This window comes from Panthera pardus, unplaced genomic scaffold (assembly GCF_024362965.1).
Source record: "Panthera pardus isolate Hobbes unplaced genomic scaffold, ASM2436296v1 HiC_scaffold_20, whole genome shotgun sequence".
Taxonomy (NCBI): domain Eukaryota; kingdom Metazoa; phylum Chordata; class Mammalia; order Carnivora; family Felidae; genus Panthera; species Panthera pardus.
Window position 1 is genome coordinate 29,782,074 of NW_026526766.1, and position 14,494 is coordinate 29,796,567.

General features: G+C 38.2%; 1 protein-coding gene across 3 annotated transcripts in view; it reads left to right on the forward strand.

Moving 5' to 3' along the window:
• Positions 1-476: 476 nt before the first annotated feature.
• ERCC6L2 (ERCC excision repair 6 like 2) overlaps positions 477-14,494 on the forward strand; it is a 135,817-nt gene continuing 121,799 nt past the window's right edge. The window contains exons 1-2 of one of the 3 annotated variants that reach the window (XM_053907866.1): positions 477-982; positions 4,726-5,150. In XM_053907866.1, the coding sequence (XP_053763841.1) occupies positions 937-982; positions 4,726-5,150 (471 nt within the window). In that variant the 5' untranslated portion in view covers positions 477-936. The remainder of the gene's footprint in view (positions 983-4,725; positions 5,151-14,494) is intronic. The other 2 variants (XM_053907865.1, XM_053907864.1) reach the window with 2 other exon arrangements.

Genomic DNA, 14,494 nt, shown 5'->3' on the forward strand with positions numbered 1-14,494 from the left:
GACAGTACACGTAAAAACACTTTACCTTTTCATATTATTTTTTAACCTTTGTCTTCTACTTATGGCATGTGTTGCTGGTTTTGCACTCAGGTTACTTAGGACTGTATTTTATTTACTGTGTGACCCAAGAAAACGCGCTGAATGTACTCAGCCTCCCGTGGGTGCCGTGAAGCGTCAGCATCCGGGTGGATGATCCACCCGGCTGAGACAGCACTCCAGGAGGGAATCACTCGCCACCTCAGGTTCCAAGGCGTGTGCATACACGGGGAAGCACCAAACATAAACCAGCAGGCCACGATCGCGGAGCTGGTCTCCCGCTATAGGTCTGCCCTTAAAAGACCACGGTAGGTGTTTGCCCACCTTTGTCTTCCGGCTTCCTTGTATCCCGCAAGCTCCGCGCAAGGAAAGAAAGCTATATTAAACTTCGCGATAATTTCAACTGTCGCGAACCTTTCACCGGCTTCCCGGAGCAAAGATGGCAGGCAGATTGCTCCGCCCTGTGACCCAAGATTTTGTTATCGCGAGATCCCAATGACAGTTCAGGAGCCTGATCTCGCGGGATTTTCCGACTTAGGGTTGGAAATTGCTGAGGGAAGTAGAGACAGGGAGGGCCAACTGTGAGAGGGAGGGTGAGGGGTCCACTTGCTGGCTTGCTGTTCCCCCCTACCCCCCCTGGCCGAATTCGAGACGACTAGGTGAGCGCCGCCTTGCCAGCCTCCACAGCGCCCTCCGGCTCTGCCGCTGCCTCGGACGACGCCATCCCTTCTCTCTAGGGCCCCACCTGTGCTCCCTTTTGTCCCGCAGCGTCGCACTTCAGGGGGGCGATGTACGGAGGGCTGCAGGAAGTGGTCTTCCCGCCTGCCGCCTCCTCGGGGTCCTCGGCCGCCTGTTGGGTGTTATACGCAACCAGGCCGCCCAGCCCCTCCCCTTGGCCAGATGGATGCCTCTGCCCCCAAGCCTCGCGCGGAAGCCGCCGGCAAAGGTACAACAAGCTCCGAGCTCACCTCTCCGCCCAGACGCCTGTCTTTATTGCGCCGGGTTGGACCCATTCCTGCCAGTTCTCTTGGGGTTGGGGTTTTACCCGTGGCTCTTCTGAGTGGCTCCTGGAGCCTGGGACCAGATCTTTGGGACTTGGTGTTGAGAACCTGGACTCTGGAGTCAGACTGGATCTAGTGCTGGCTCTGACAGTTGCTGAGAAACTTTGGGCAGTTTCCTCATCTGTAAAATTGAGATCATTGCTGAGTTCTTGTGATTACTAAATAAGATGGTGTATGCAAAGCACTTAACGTGACCCAGCTCTGGCCCATAGTAAGCACTCAGTAAATATATGGTATGTTTATTCTTTATCCTTGTATGCCCCACTTCTTAGCGAATGGTAGAAATTTGTAACGTAGGTGAGTAAAGGTTGAGATACCCAGTTCACTTTATTTCACAAAGAGCTTAATATATGATGTACTGAGTCAGGGCCTTACGGTCAACCTTTAATGGGCCATCAAGAGAGAGTTTAAAGAGGGTGTGGTTATCTGCCACAGGTCAAAAGGGATGCCTTCTTGCCCCCCAGATTAATAGATTTCATTATTAAAAGTGATACAGTAAAAGCTATCAGATACTGAATGCTGTGCCCAGCAATATGCTGATTGTTTATCTACATGCTTTCCTTTGAGGAAGATACCGATCTAATTAAATAGATGAAGAATTCAGAGCTGAAGTTTAGAGGTTTATACAACAAGCCTCAGCTCTGAATGCTGGGAATTGATGACGCTATAACTCAGGGATCACAAATATAAGTGCACATAGAAGCCTGGCAGATGAACTAAGTAATGAAGCTGCTGAATGGAGCTTGTAGGGACTGGGATGCTCATCTCTCAGTTAAAAGGGGCAGGGACCATTCAGTTCCAGGGACTTGTTCGTCCATGTGTGAATGGTACTGGTGGTAGCTACAGGGTTAGATTGCTTGGTTCAAATCCAGGATCTGCCAGCTTTTAGCTGTGTAACCATTGGCAAGCTGGTTAGCCTTTATCTGTTTCACCATTTGTAAGATGAAACTAACAATATTACTTACATGAACTAATGAAAGGGTGGTGGTGAGGCTTAAATGAACTACTGCATCTAAAGCACATGCCTGGCACACATCAGTCTTCACATGTCAGCTATATGTATTTGTTAATTCTATAAGTATTTGAGATTCAAACATTGTTCTAGGTGCCCAGGATATAGCAGTGAACAAAGTTAAGTCCTTGCTCTAGGGAACGAAGTTGAGATAAACAACAAACATTTCATATTTTTCTCTGAAAATGGAATTAAGCAGGGTAAAGTAAGAGTGGTGGCGAATGTTATGTTAGGTTCAGTGGTCAGAAAAAGCACCTCTTAGGAGATGTCATTTGAGCAGAGACCTGAATGAAGTGAATGAGTCAGTCATTTGGGTATTTTGGGAGAGTGCAGGTGGAAGGAACAGAAAGAATGCTCTGGGGCCCTGAGGTGGGAGAATGCTTGCCATGGTTGAGGAACAGCGAGGAGGCCAGTTTGGAATGAAGGACAGGAGGAAACGAAGTTAAAGATGACTTTCCAATCCAACAGGAAATCCTCCCAGTTTAAACTATTTGTTTTAGAGTTTGATACAGAGAGATTCCAGCCTTCCCTCAAACTAGCCAGGCACATTTGTTTATGTGTTTTCTGTCCCTGCTTTTGTGTTACAAGGGTAGGAGACAGTATGGTCTGCAAAACTAAAATAACAAATAGCTAAAATTTGACTCTTTACAGAAAAAGTTTGCCAACAGTTGTTTTAGAGAGGTGGTAGCATGATGAAGGATAGTGATATATTTTGAGGTAGAACCAGCAGGACTTTCTGAGGTGGTGAATGTAGGTAGTAATATAAAAAGAGGAATAAGGACTGGCTGAATGTTTTCTACCATGACAAGTTGGCTAGGTGATGATGCCATTTAACGAGATTAGGAAAGACTAGTTCTGAGTAAGGTTTAATCGTTATTTTTGACATTGGTTTTTTTCATTTTATACCTATTGTGTGGTACAGTATTTGGCAGATAATTGATGTTAAAACATACGTTGAATAGTACACACATTAATGACTTAAGCCTAAAAATTAGAAAGCATTTTCTGGATAGGCAAACAAATCATGTGAAACAGAAATGTGTTAAGAATTGCTATAGGGGTTAAGAGAGGTTTGAAGGCTCAAACAGTACTGTTATAAAAATAGAGCCCACAGATCTATCTGTTAGCCCTCTACGGTGGATCCAGGTTTTAGTTTCACGTTAAACTATGTTTTTAGAATTGTGTGACAGTTCTCAAATTGTTTGGATCCAAAGATCAGAGTAGGAGAACAGATTTTTCTTGGTGTACTTCTGATATGTAAAACAACCTTACCAAAGTTGGTAGGAATAATGACTTTACTTTTGAGGAACAATCGATGAGGAATAGCTTAGTGAGCTATTCATGCTTAAGACGGTATAGATATACAAGTCATATTATAATCATGAATGTCATAAAAACCTAACAAGAAATCATTGGAAAGACCCTAAGAAACTACCAATAATCATCTGATTTCAATAAGAAATATTTGAGAGGGGTACTTGGGTGGCTCAGTCAGTTAAGCATCCAACTCCTTGATCTCAGCTCAGGTCTTAATTCTGCAGTTAAGATCATAAATTCAAGCCTGGCATTAGGCTCCACATTGGGTGTGAGGCCTACTTAAAAAAAAAAAAATTCCTATTATTCATACACTTGTAGCCATATAATTCCTCTGGAGTTCTTGTTATAAGAAATTCCATTTAGAAAATTATTTTTACTTTATTTCCTCTATTCATATCTTTTAATTATACTAGCTGTATGCTCTAAAGATATTCCCCTCCCTAGTCATAGTGCTGTATTTTCTGAATAGAAAATAAAACAGAAAGCTGTACAATTAAGGATGGGATAAATACACATATAGAAAGGGGTCAGAATTTTCAAACGGTAATAGAATCTTAGCAGAAAGAGATCTTAGAATTCATCTCTTTTTTAAGAACTGGAACCCTTCAAAACCTAGAAGGGAAAAAAGCTGTGACAAAGCTGGCACACATAACTTTGTAGTTGAACTGGAGATTCCCTTGGTTAGTTGTATACAATTTCAAGCAATGGTTTAGAAGCAGCAATATTGACGAGAAGAAGAAACAGCTGTCTCCAGAGAAAGGCGATGGGATAACTAAAAAAGCAGACACAAGAATCACAAAAGTATTGCTGTCTAGAGGATTTTAGCTTACTCATTATCAAGCCCCGTTTACTATTAGTCTATCATATCATGAATAATATACATAATGTTCATGAATCATCATGAATATCTCAGTCAGTGGTTCTCAACCATGGCTGTGAATCAGAATCACCCTTTGAATTCAACAATATCTGCCAAAGTAATAAAACCAGATGCCCATGGCCCATATCCGCTAAACCACTGTGGTTTAGTGTTTAAGCATGTTTGAGGAGATTATGACACACAGCCAGGGTGAGAACAACTGGAAATAAATTATATACCCTTTATTCTGATTTTTATAGGAGAATATCTGATAATATATTTTAGGAAGATATCTATATGTGTTATAACTTATGTTGTTTCAGTAATTTGGAAAGGGTATTTGTGTGAGTTACATTTTTTTTTCCTCATAGCAGTGGTTAAATGGGGGGTTACTTTATAAGTTAGATTTGGAAATTTTATTTTCTTCTGTATTATTACAGACATATGGCATCCAGGAGAAAGATGTCTTGCCCCTTCTCCAGATAATGAGACACTTTGTGAAGCAAGCATAAAATCTGTCACAGTGGATGAAAATGGGAAATCATTTGCAATCATCTTATATTCAGATTTTCAAGAAAGGAAAGTACCTCTTAAAAGAATTCATGAAGTAAAATCTGTTAAAGATTGCTCCAGGAATTTTATATTTGATGATGAAGATTTGGAAAAACCTTATTTCCCAGACCGAAAATTTCCATCATCTGCCGTTGCTTTTCCATTATCTGAAGACGGAGACTCTATTCCTTATACTATTAACAGGTATTTGAGAGACTACCAAAGGGAAGGAGCCCAGTTTCTCTATGCACACTTCATCCAAGGAAAAGGATGTATTCTTGGTGATGACATGGGACTTGGGAAAACAGTACAGGTATTTTTTAAAATTACTTTATAATTAAAATTCATTAAAGTCATTTTATTATGTCCATGAGTAGATACCATATACAATTCTTTATTTGTACTCCCAAATCTTATAATAGCTATTTTGTGTGTGCCTATGTTTCTCACACACTGGACAGGAAAGTTCTCAAAGTTAGGATGGTGTTTAGTCATTATTTTATCCTCAGTACTTATTTAGTATCTATGAAATACATTATTGAAAATAATGATTTGGTATAACTTGACTTGATTTTACCTTTGGTAATAGTGGTACTAAGATATCAGTTATATTTAAAATAATTGAACTTTCTTAGCAATACTGTATGGAAAGAAGGTATTCTGACATTTGTTAAAGTTACTAGCATAATTAAGTTGATTTTCTGCAGGACTTTTATGTATATTGTTTAGAGTTTATCATATCAGAAGTTTCTTGATCTGGGATCCCTGGACCACTAGGAGTTCTATTGGTGGACTTCAGAGAGGCTTCCTATTTCCCCATAATATGCGCCAGAATTTGTAAACTTCTATACTTTTCTTTTTTTTAATTAAAAAAATTTTTTTTGTTTTTTTTTAATGTTTGTTCATTTTTGAGAGACAGAGAGACAGAGCAGGAGCAGGGGAGGGGCAGAGAGAGAGGGAGACACAGAATCCGAAGCAGCTCCAGGCTCTGAGCTGTCAGCACAGAGTCTGACCTGGGGCCTGAACTCACGAGCCATGAGATCATGACCTGAGCTGAAGTTGGATGCCCAACGGACTGAGCCACCCAGGCACCCCTCTTTTATTATTTTTTTTAAGTTCATTTATTTTTTTTGAGAGAGGGTGTGAACAGGGAAAGGGCAGAGAGAGGATCTCAAGCAGGCTCCGTGCTGCCAGCGTGGAGCCCCACACGGGGCTCAAACTCACAAGCCATGACATGACCTGAGCCGAAACCAAGAGTCAGACGCTCAACTGACTGAGCCCCCCAGGCGCCCCTACTGATGTACTTTTCTTCAGAGGGGATATATGCTAGTTATCTATTGCTGTGTAACAAGTTACTCCAAAATTTAGCAGCGTACAGCAGTACACATTGATCATTACTTTCTGTGGGTCAGGAATTCAGGTATAGGTTAGCTGGGTCCTCTGGCTCCACCTCTCAGAAGGCAGCAGTCACCTCAAGGTTGGATTAGGGAGGATTCCCTTCCTGGCCACATCGTTGTTGGCAGGATTCGATTCACTGTGAGCTATTTATTGGTGAAGGCTTCCCTTGGTTCCTTACTACATGGGCCTCTTTATAGAGTTTCTTATAACATGGCAGCATGCTTCATCAGGGAGAGCTAGAGGGTAAGAGAGAGCACTAGTAAGACAGAAGTTGTGGTCTTTTGTAACCTAATCACAGAAGAGATAGCCCTTCACTTTTGCCAAATTTGCTTTTTTATTTTTTATTTTATTTTTTTAATGTTTATTTATTTTTGAGAGAGACAGAGATAGAATGTGAGTGGGTTAGGGGCAGAGAGAGAGGGAGACACAGAATCCGAAGCAAGCCCCAGGCTCTGAGCTGTCAGCACAGAGCCCGACGCGGGGCTCGAACTCACAAGCTGTGAGATCGTGACCTGAGTTGAAGTCGGTCGCTCAACCCACTGAGCCATCCAGGCGCCCCTGCTTCTTTATTTTTTTATGTTTATTTATTTTTGAGAGAGTGCAAGAGCGGGTGCACACGTAAGTAGGGGAGAGGCAGGGGAGAGCATCCCAAGCAGCCCCAACTTGGGGCTAGATCTCAAGAACCATGAGATCATGACCTGAGCTGAAATCAAGAGTCAGGCACTTAACCTACTGAGCTACCCAGGAACCCTGGCATATTTGCTTCTTTAGAAGCAAGTGCTAAATTCAGCTCTTACTCAAGGGGGGAGATTAACAAGGCTGTGGATACCAACAGTTGGGGATTATTGGGAGCCCTGTCAGAAGCTGCTTTTCACAAAGGTTTGTGATCCAAAAAGATTAGAGTTCTGAAGCTAGACTTTATATTATACAAGCACTCTGGATTTTCAGGGTTGTTTGCCTCGTTTGTGATTAAATCCTTCCATGTTTCCTTCCTTACAATTGAATTTAAGCTATTTTATTCTTCATGACACTTCCATTCTTAGTGGAACTCAAAGGTAAGTGAACAACTAATTTTAACATTTAAAAATAGTCTAATACAATTATGTATAAAGCTCTGATGTAAAAAGTTAGAGTAAAATTAAGTCCTTCAATAATTGTAGTGTATTACCATTAGCCATACTGTTTGTCCCTTTCAGCCCAGGCAATGCATACAGTTCTAGGCTTGCACATTGAAGGTGCTAAATAATTGCTTGCGGAATAAGCAAATTTACTTTCTCAGGAGAATAGGTGGCAAGAATAAAGAAAGGAGCCTTTAGGAAACTATCATCTGTGACCAGGGTATATAGATGAATACCATATAGGGGAAAATAAATGATAAAGTCCCTCTGTGACTATCTTTACATATACTTTATTGTTTTTGCCCATGGTGGGAAGTCCTTTCCAGCATTTCTTTGACTACCCATTGCCTGAGTATCTGCAAAATCAGAAACACGAGTGTGCTACAAAAAGTGACTGTTTTGGCGACTGAGAATCTCCTCTCACTAAAACTACTAAATACAATTCAAATTCTTTTGCATGTTTTAAGCTCAAATTTGGCTTTCATCTCTGAAGTCCATGTTATAAAGCAATTCCCCTTATTTTATGATATATATTTTAAAAGTGATTTTACTGTACAGTTTTCTGTTACCCGATACACCAAAATCATTGCAAGGCTTTGAATTGTGTTACAAATGTGCTGTGAAAAGCTTGAGGGCTTATCTTTTGAAGATTAGGACATAGTTTCTATACTAGTTTTGATACTTCGCTGGATTTTTTTATCCTTGGAGAATAACATCTCTGGTTATTATTCTTGTTGCTCAGGTAATAATTTCTGCATAAATAGGGGTGCCTGGGTGGCTCAGTCAGTTAAGGTCATGATCTCACGGTTCATGGGTTTGAGCCCCATGTCAGCCTCTGTGTTGACAACTTAGAGTCTGGAGCCTGCTTCGGATTCTGTGTCTCCTTCTCTCTCTCTGCCCCTTCCCTGTTTTTGCTCTGTCTCTCAAAAGTAAATAAGCGTTGAAGAAAGTTAAGAAAAAATTTCTGCATAAATAGATGATTTGGGAGATTCATTTAAGATGGAGTTTCTATAGATACAGTGAGTAAACCAGTTGAAGAAATGTTAACAGTAGTTCATAAGTTTAGTAGAATTTCAAAAATACAGTAGAATTAGGTGAAAATGGTCTATGAAATTTTCCTATTGGCATTTACCATTTGGACTATCGTATAATCTTCATTTTTTCCCCCTTTTTCTGATATCATCCTTTAAGCTTTCCCCTTCTCACATTCTGACTTGGCTATAATATGAAACTGAGCTTTTATTTTTAAAAAAGCTTGGTTTACAGGGGCACTTGTGTGGTTCAGTTGGTTAAGCATCTGAGTCTTGATTTCAGCTCAGGTCATGATCTCATGGTCATGAGATCGAACCCTGCATTGGACACTGTGATGAGCAAGGAGTCTGCCCCTCTTTCTGCCCCTCCCCTGTTCATGCACATGCATGTGCTGTCTCTCTCCCTCTCTTTCTCTCTGCCTCTCCCTTCCTCTCTCTCCTTCCCTCCCTCCCTCCCTCCTTCCTCCCCCCTCTCAAAAAAGCTTGGTTTATAAACCGTATAAAGTTTGCTTCCCTCATTTCAAAGTTTTAAAAAGTCAATTTGTTATTTTACATTCTTCAAGGGATGAGGATTTTAAAATGCCCATTTGATTTAGTGACATTGGAAAGTATTGGTATCTTGAACAAGAGCTATTTTTCTGGAATTTGGGAGGTGGGGGAATCACAAGCCAGATGAGATAGGGTGAAGGCATAGATATAGGAAGTGTGTTTACCTCTCTAAGAAATGTGGCTTTGAAAAGAACAAGAGTGATCTAGTAGTAGCTGAAGGAGGATAAGATTTTGAGGAAGTTTCTTTTTGTTTGTTTTGTATTATTTGGGAATAGGAGCAACTTGAGTATTGTTTAAGTGAATTGAAGGATCTGATTTGAGAGGGAGCAGTTGAATATACCACACATAAACATACACATGCATATACTTCATATATACATGTCCATGAAACACAGATACATAAATGTGCAAAAAAATGGTATCACTACGATCTTACAAACTGATTTTTCAAACTTATAGAAGTTAGAAGAATTGTACAATGAATACCCACTACCTAGATTCTGTTAACATGTCATTATACATGGCTTATCACTTATCTGTCCATCCATCAAACCATGTTTTGTTGCATTTTAAAGTAGCAGACATTAGCATATCCTAGCCCCAAACACTTGAGCATACATGTCATTAGCTAGTCAGTATTTATTTACAATTCTTTTTTTTCATTTTGAAGTAAAATTTATAATGAAATGCACAAATCTTAGTGTACCCACCCTTCCATGAGTTTTGGCCAATATGTATTTCTGCATAAGCCAAATAAACCCTTTCAAGATATAGAACTTTATCATCACTCCAGAAAAGGTTATTCTGTTTCTTGCTGGTCTTCCCAACAGTCCTAAGAGGCAATCACTGTTCTGGTTTTTTGTCATAGATTAGTTTTGCTTTTTCATATAAATAGGATCATACATGTGCACTCTTGTGTAAGGCTTCTTTTACTTAACATAGTATTTTGAGACCCATCCATGTTACTGAGTGCATAAGTAGTTTGTTCCTTTTTATTGCTGAGTGGTATTCCATTGTATAGATACTTTGTTTATCCATCCTCCCGCTGGCTGACGGACATCTGAGCTATTTCTGGTTTTTAGTTGTTATGAAGAAAAATGTTAAGAACTTTCTTGAACAATCTTTTGTGTATTCATTTCTCTTGAGTAAATAATTATGGATGGAATTACTTGGTCAAAAACTGATGTGTGCTTAGTTTTGTAAGAAATTGCCAAGCCTTTCCAAAGTGTTTGTACCATTCTGCATTCCTGCCAACAATCTATGACATCATGGTTGCTCCATAGCCTCACAAAATTTGGTTCTGTCAGGCTTATTAGTTTTAGCATACTTGTTGGGGGTGTGTGTATATTTATGTTTGGATGTTGTTTATGTACTTTTTAAAGGTATAATTGATACACAGTAAAGTGGATAAATTTACAGTATGTAGTTTGGCACGTTTTACAAATATATGCACCCAAGAAATGATCATAACAATACCACAGCCAAGATAATGAACATATCTATCACCCCAGAAGTTTCCTTGTATACATTGTGCCCATAATGTGTTCAACATCAGTAATTCATCATCTACTGTTTTCACTTTTGGTTTTTAACTTGACTAAGAACTTAAAATTGAGAATGGATGCAAAATCCTAGATTTTTATTAAAATTTCCCAATATTTTACAGAATTCTCAAATTCATGGAATTTGACAAGTTAAAATTAAGATTTGTATCATTTTGGATAGATAAATAGATTGAATTATGAATTATAATTGGGAATATAGTTTCCTTATTTACAAAAAGGTTTTTTTTAACATTTATTCATTTTTGAGAGACAGAGTGTGAGTCAGGAAGGGGCAGAGAGAGAGAGGGAGACATGGAATCTGAAGCAGGCTCCAGGCTCTAAGCTGTCAGCACAGAGCCTGACCTGGGGCCTGAATTCATGAGCTGTGAGATCATGATCTGAGCTGAAGTCAGACATTTAACTGACTGAGCCACCCAGGCGCCCCATAATATAGTTTTCTTATAATGAAACAATCTGCAGATGACTTAAGAGCAAAGCAATGGATTAGGTTTTATATTGCCTCATTTAAATGGTCACATGGTATCCAATAGGTATTGTGTCTGCCTTTTCAATAGTCTTTGAGGACCAGTTTGCCTGTAATTCAAAAGAATATATATATATCTGTATGTGTGCGTGTGTGTCTGTCATTTTGTCTTTAATTATGTCATTATGTCTTTAATTACAAACATTAAAATGCATGGATATAAAGTATACAGTTATACATATTTAACTCATATATATAACCAGTACTGTAATAAGATACAGAACATTTCCCTCATCATAGAGTTTCTTCATGTCCCTTTCCAGTCAGTACCAAACTTTTCATGTTGTCCAATGCTTAAGCTCCATCATTTGTGAAATATCCTTTCTGTCTCCTAAGTTCTGCATCAGCCATTTTGCTCACATCAATCTCTTGCTGAATTTAATACCTGTTTTCTGCTCATCAATTTTTTCTGCTCATCAGTTGTTTTCTTAGTCACACTTCCTCAACTCATCTCCTTTTCCATGGTTCCCCACCCCCAAATCAACTGATTTCAAACTGCTGGCAGATAGAAATAAGCCTTTCATCTAAACTTTTCCAGTGCGTAGCCTAGTACCCAGCATGTAGTAGGTAATAAATATATTTTTATTGAAGGCATTAATGAATTATAAGTTGAATTAGGTAATCATGTGTTATAGTTTATGTTTAATAATCCCTTAGGCTCTATGACAGGCATTTTCTGTTAAACATACATGTTAATTAGGCATTATTGCTCCCATTTTATTGATGAAAAAATTGAAATTTATGGAGACATTATGAAAATTGCCCAAGGTCACATAGCTGGTATAAAGCTGGTTGGTCAGACTACAAAATCTTTGCCATAACTCCTGCATTATACTGCTTTATATAATATGTGTTAGAAATGCAAATTTCGTTAGCATATTTTAAAACTCAACACAAGTTTTGACCATTCTTGTATATCATTATTTTATAATCTTTTAGATAACATAATTTACCAAAAAATCTATTTATTGTGGTATACAAGATTGTATACAGGTCTCCTTATCTCAGTGGAATGATGCTGACAAAAATAGCTCCTGCTTATGAATCATTGATATGTATTAGCTTGACATTTTACATGTTTTAACTTTTTTCAGGAACTAAAATAATGCTGATTATACCTTGAATGCACAAATGCATCTTATAAAAATGTAAAATAAAATTAAAAATTTTTTAATTGAGGTGAAATTCACATAACATAAACAACCATTTTAAAGTGTACAAGTCACTTAATGCCTTCACAATATTATGCAACTCCATCTCTCTCTGTTTCAAAATTTTTCGTCAGCACAGAACACCCCAGAAGTAATCATCTTCATTTCCCTGGCGACGACTAATTGGCCTTTTATCCGAATGGATTTGCCTTTCTTGAATATTTCATGCAAAAAGTATCATTCAATTGTGACCATTTGTGCCTGGTTTCTTTCACTTAGTGTAAATGTTTTGAGGCTTATCCAAGTTGTAGGATGCATCAGTACTTCATTCCTTTTATGCTGAGAAATATTCTATTGTATGTAAATACCACAATTTGCTCGTCTATTCATCTTTTGGCAGACATTTGGATTATTTCTACCTTTGGGTTATTATGAAAAAGGCTACCATCATGTACAAGATTCTTTGTGGACATATGCTTTCATTTCTTTTGCGTATATACCTAGTAGTGGAATTACTAGGTCATATGGTATTTCTATGTTTATTTTTTTTGAGGAACTTCTATACCATTTTCCACAGTGTTTGTACCACTCTACATTCCCAACAGCAATGTGTGACGTTTCCTATTCCTGCATATCCTTGTCAGTACTTATTATTTTGTTTTCTTCATTATAGCCACCCTAATGCATGTGAAGTGGTATCTCATTGTGGTTTTTATCTGTATTTGTATAATGACCAAGGGTGTTGAACAACTTTTCATGTGCTTTTTGGTCATTTGTATGTCTTCCTGGGGAAATGTGTATTCAAGTTGATATATAGACTGAATGTTTGTGTCCCTGCAAAATTCATGTGTTGAGACTCTAATCCCCCATGTGATAGTATTGGAGGTGGGGCCTTTGAGGAGTAATTGTATTGTAAGAAGAGATAGGAGAAACTTTGCTTCCCCTTTCTGCTATCATCTGAGGATACAATAAGAAGACTGCATGCTGTCTGCAAACCAGGAAGTGGGCCCTCACCAGACACCAGATCTGCCAGCACTTTGACTGCAGAACTGTGAGAAGTAAGAGTGTTTTTTAAACTACGCAGTCTATGGTAATTTGTTACAGTGCCCCAAAGTGACTAAGATACAAGTCCTTTGCCCATTTTTAAACTGAGTTGCTTGTCCATATACGTATGAGTTTTTTTCTGGTCTTTTTCTTCTATACAATTTCAGTTTGACTATCCTTATACTCAATTTTGTGTTAATTACTTTCTTGCTATACATAGTCTATCTTTCCCCCTTTGTATTTTGATGTAAAATTTTAATCAGTTTGTCAAGTTCCAAGAACATATCTTTTAGGGTGTTATTAGGATTGTGGAGTTCAATTATATTGAATTTATAGAACAGTTTGAGGAGAATTAACATGGAATGATAGCTCCATTCATTTAGCTATTTAATTTTTCTCACCAGGGCTTTATAGTTTTATATGTGGGCCTTACACATATTTTGTCATAGGTAATTGTATATTTTTGATGCTGTTTTTTGTGGAATTTAAAAATTTAATATCCTGATTTTCTGCCGGTAGTATAAAAGTCAAATTTATTTTTATATATTGAGCTCGTATCCTGCTACCTTGCTAAATTCATCACTTAATTAGTTCTAGTAGTTGTTTGGTAGATGCCTTAGGATTTTCTTTTTTTTTTCTTAATGTTTATTTTTGAGAGAGAGAGAGAGAGCAGAGGAGAGGCAGAGAGAGAGAGAGACACAGATTCTGAAGCAGGTGCCAGGCTCTGAGCTGTCAGCACAGAGCCTGAGCAGAGTTCGAACCCACGAGCTAGGACATCATGACCTGAGCCAAAGTTGGAGGCTTAACTGACTGAGCCACCCAGGCACCATACCTTAGGATATTCTATGTAAATGGTATATGTCATTCACAAATAGACAGTTTTACTTCTTTAATTTTTACGTCTTTTATTTCTATTCTTGCCTTATTTCACTGGCTAGGTAGGATTCTTGGACAATTTGAATATAATCAGTGACATCCTTATCTCATTCCTGTCTTAGAAAACATTCAGTATTTTAACATTAACATTAGCTGTAGGATTTTCATACCATCTTTTATAAGCTGCTTGATGCTTTCTTCTAGTCCTAATTGCTGAGATTTTTTTTTTTTGTAGTTAATGTGTACTGAATTTTATTAAATACTTTTTCTGCGTCCGTTGAGATAATCATTTTTTCTCCTTTTCTCTGTTAACATATGAGTCAATATGATTTATATTGATTGTTTTTTTAATGTTAAACCAGTTTTGTATTTTTAAGATAAGCCCAATTTGATCATGAAGTA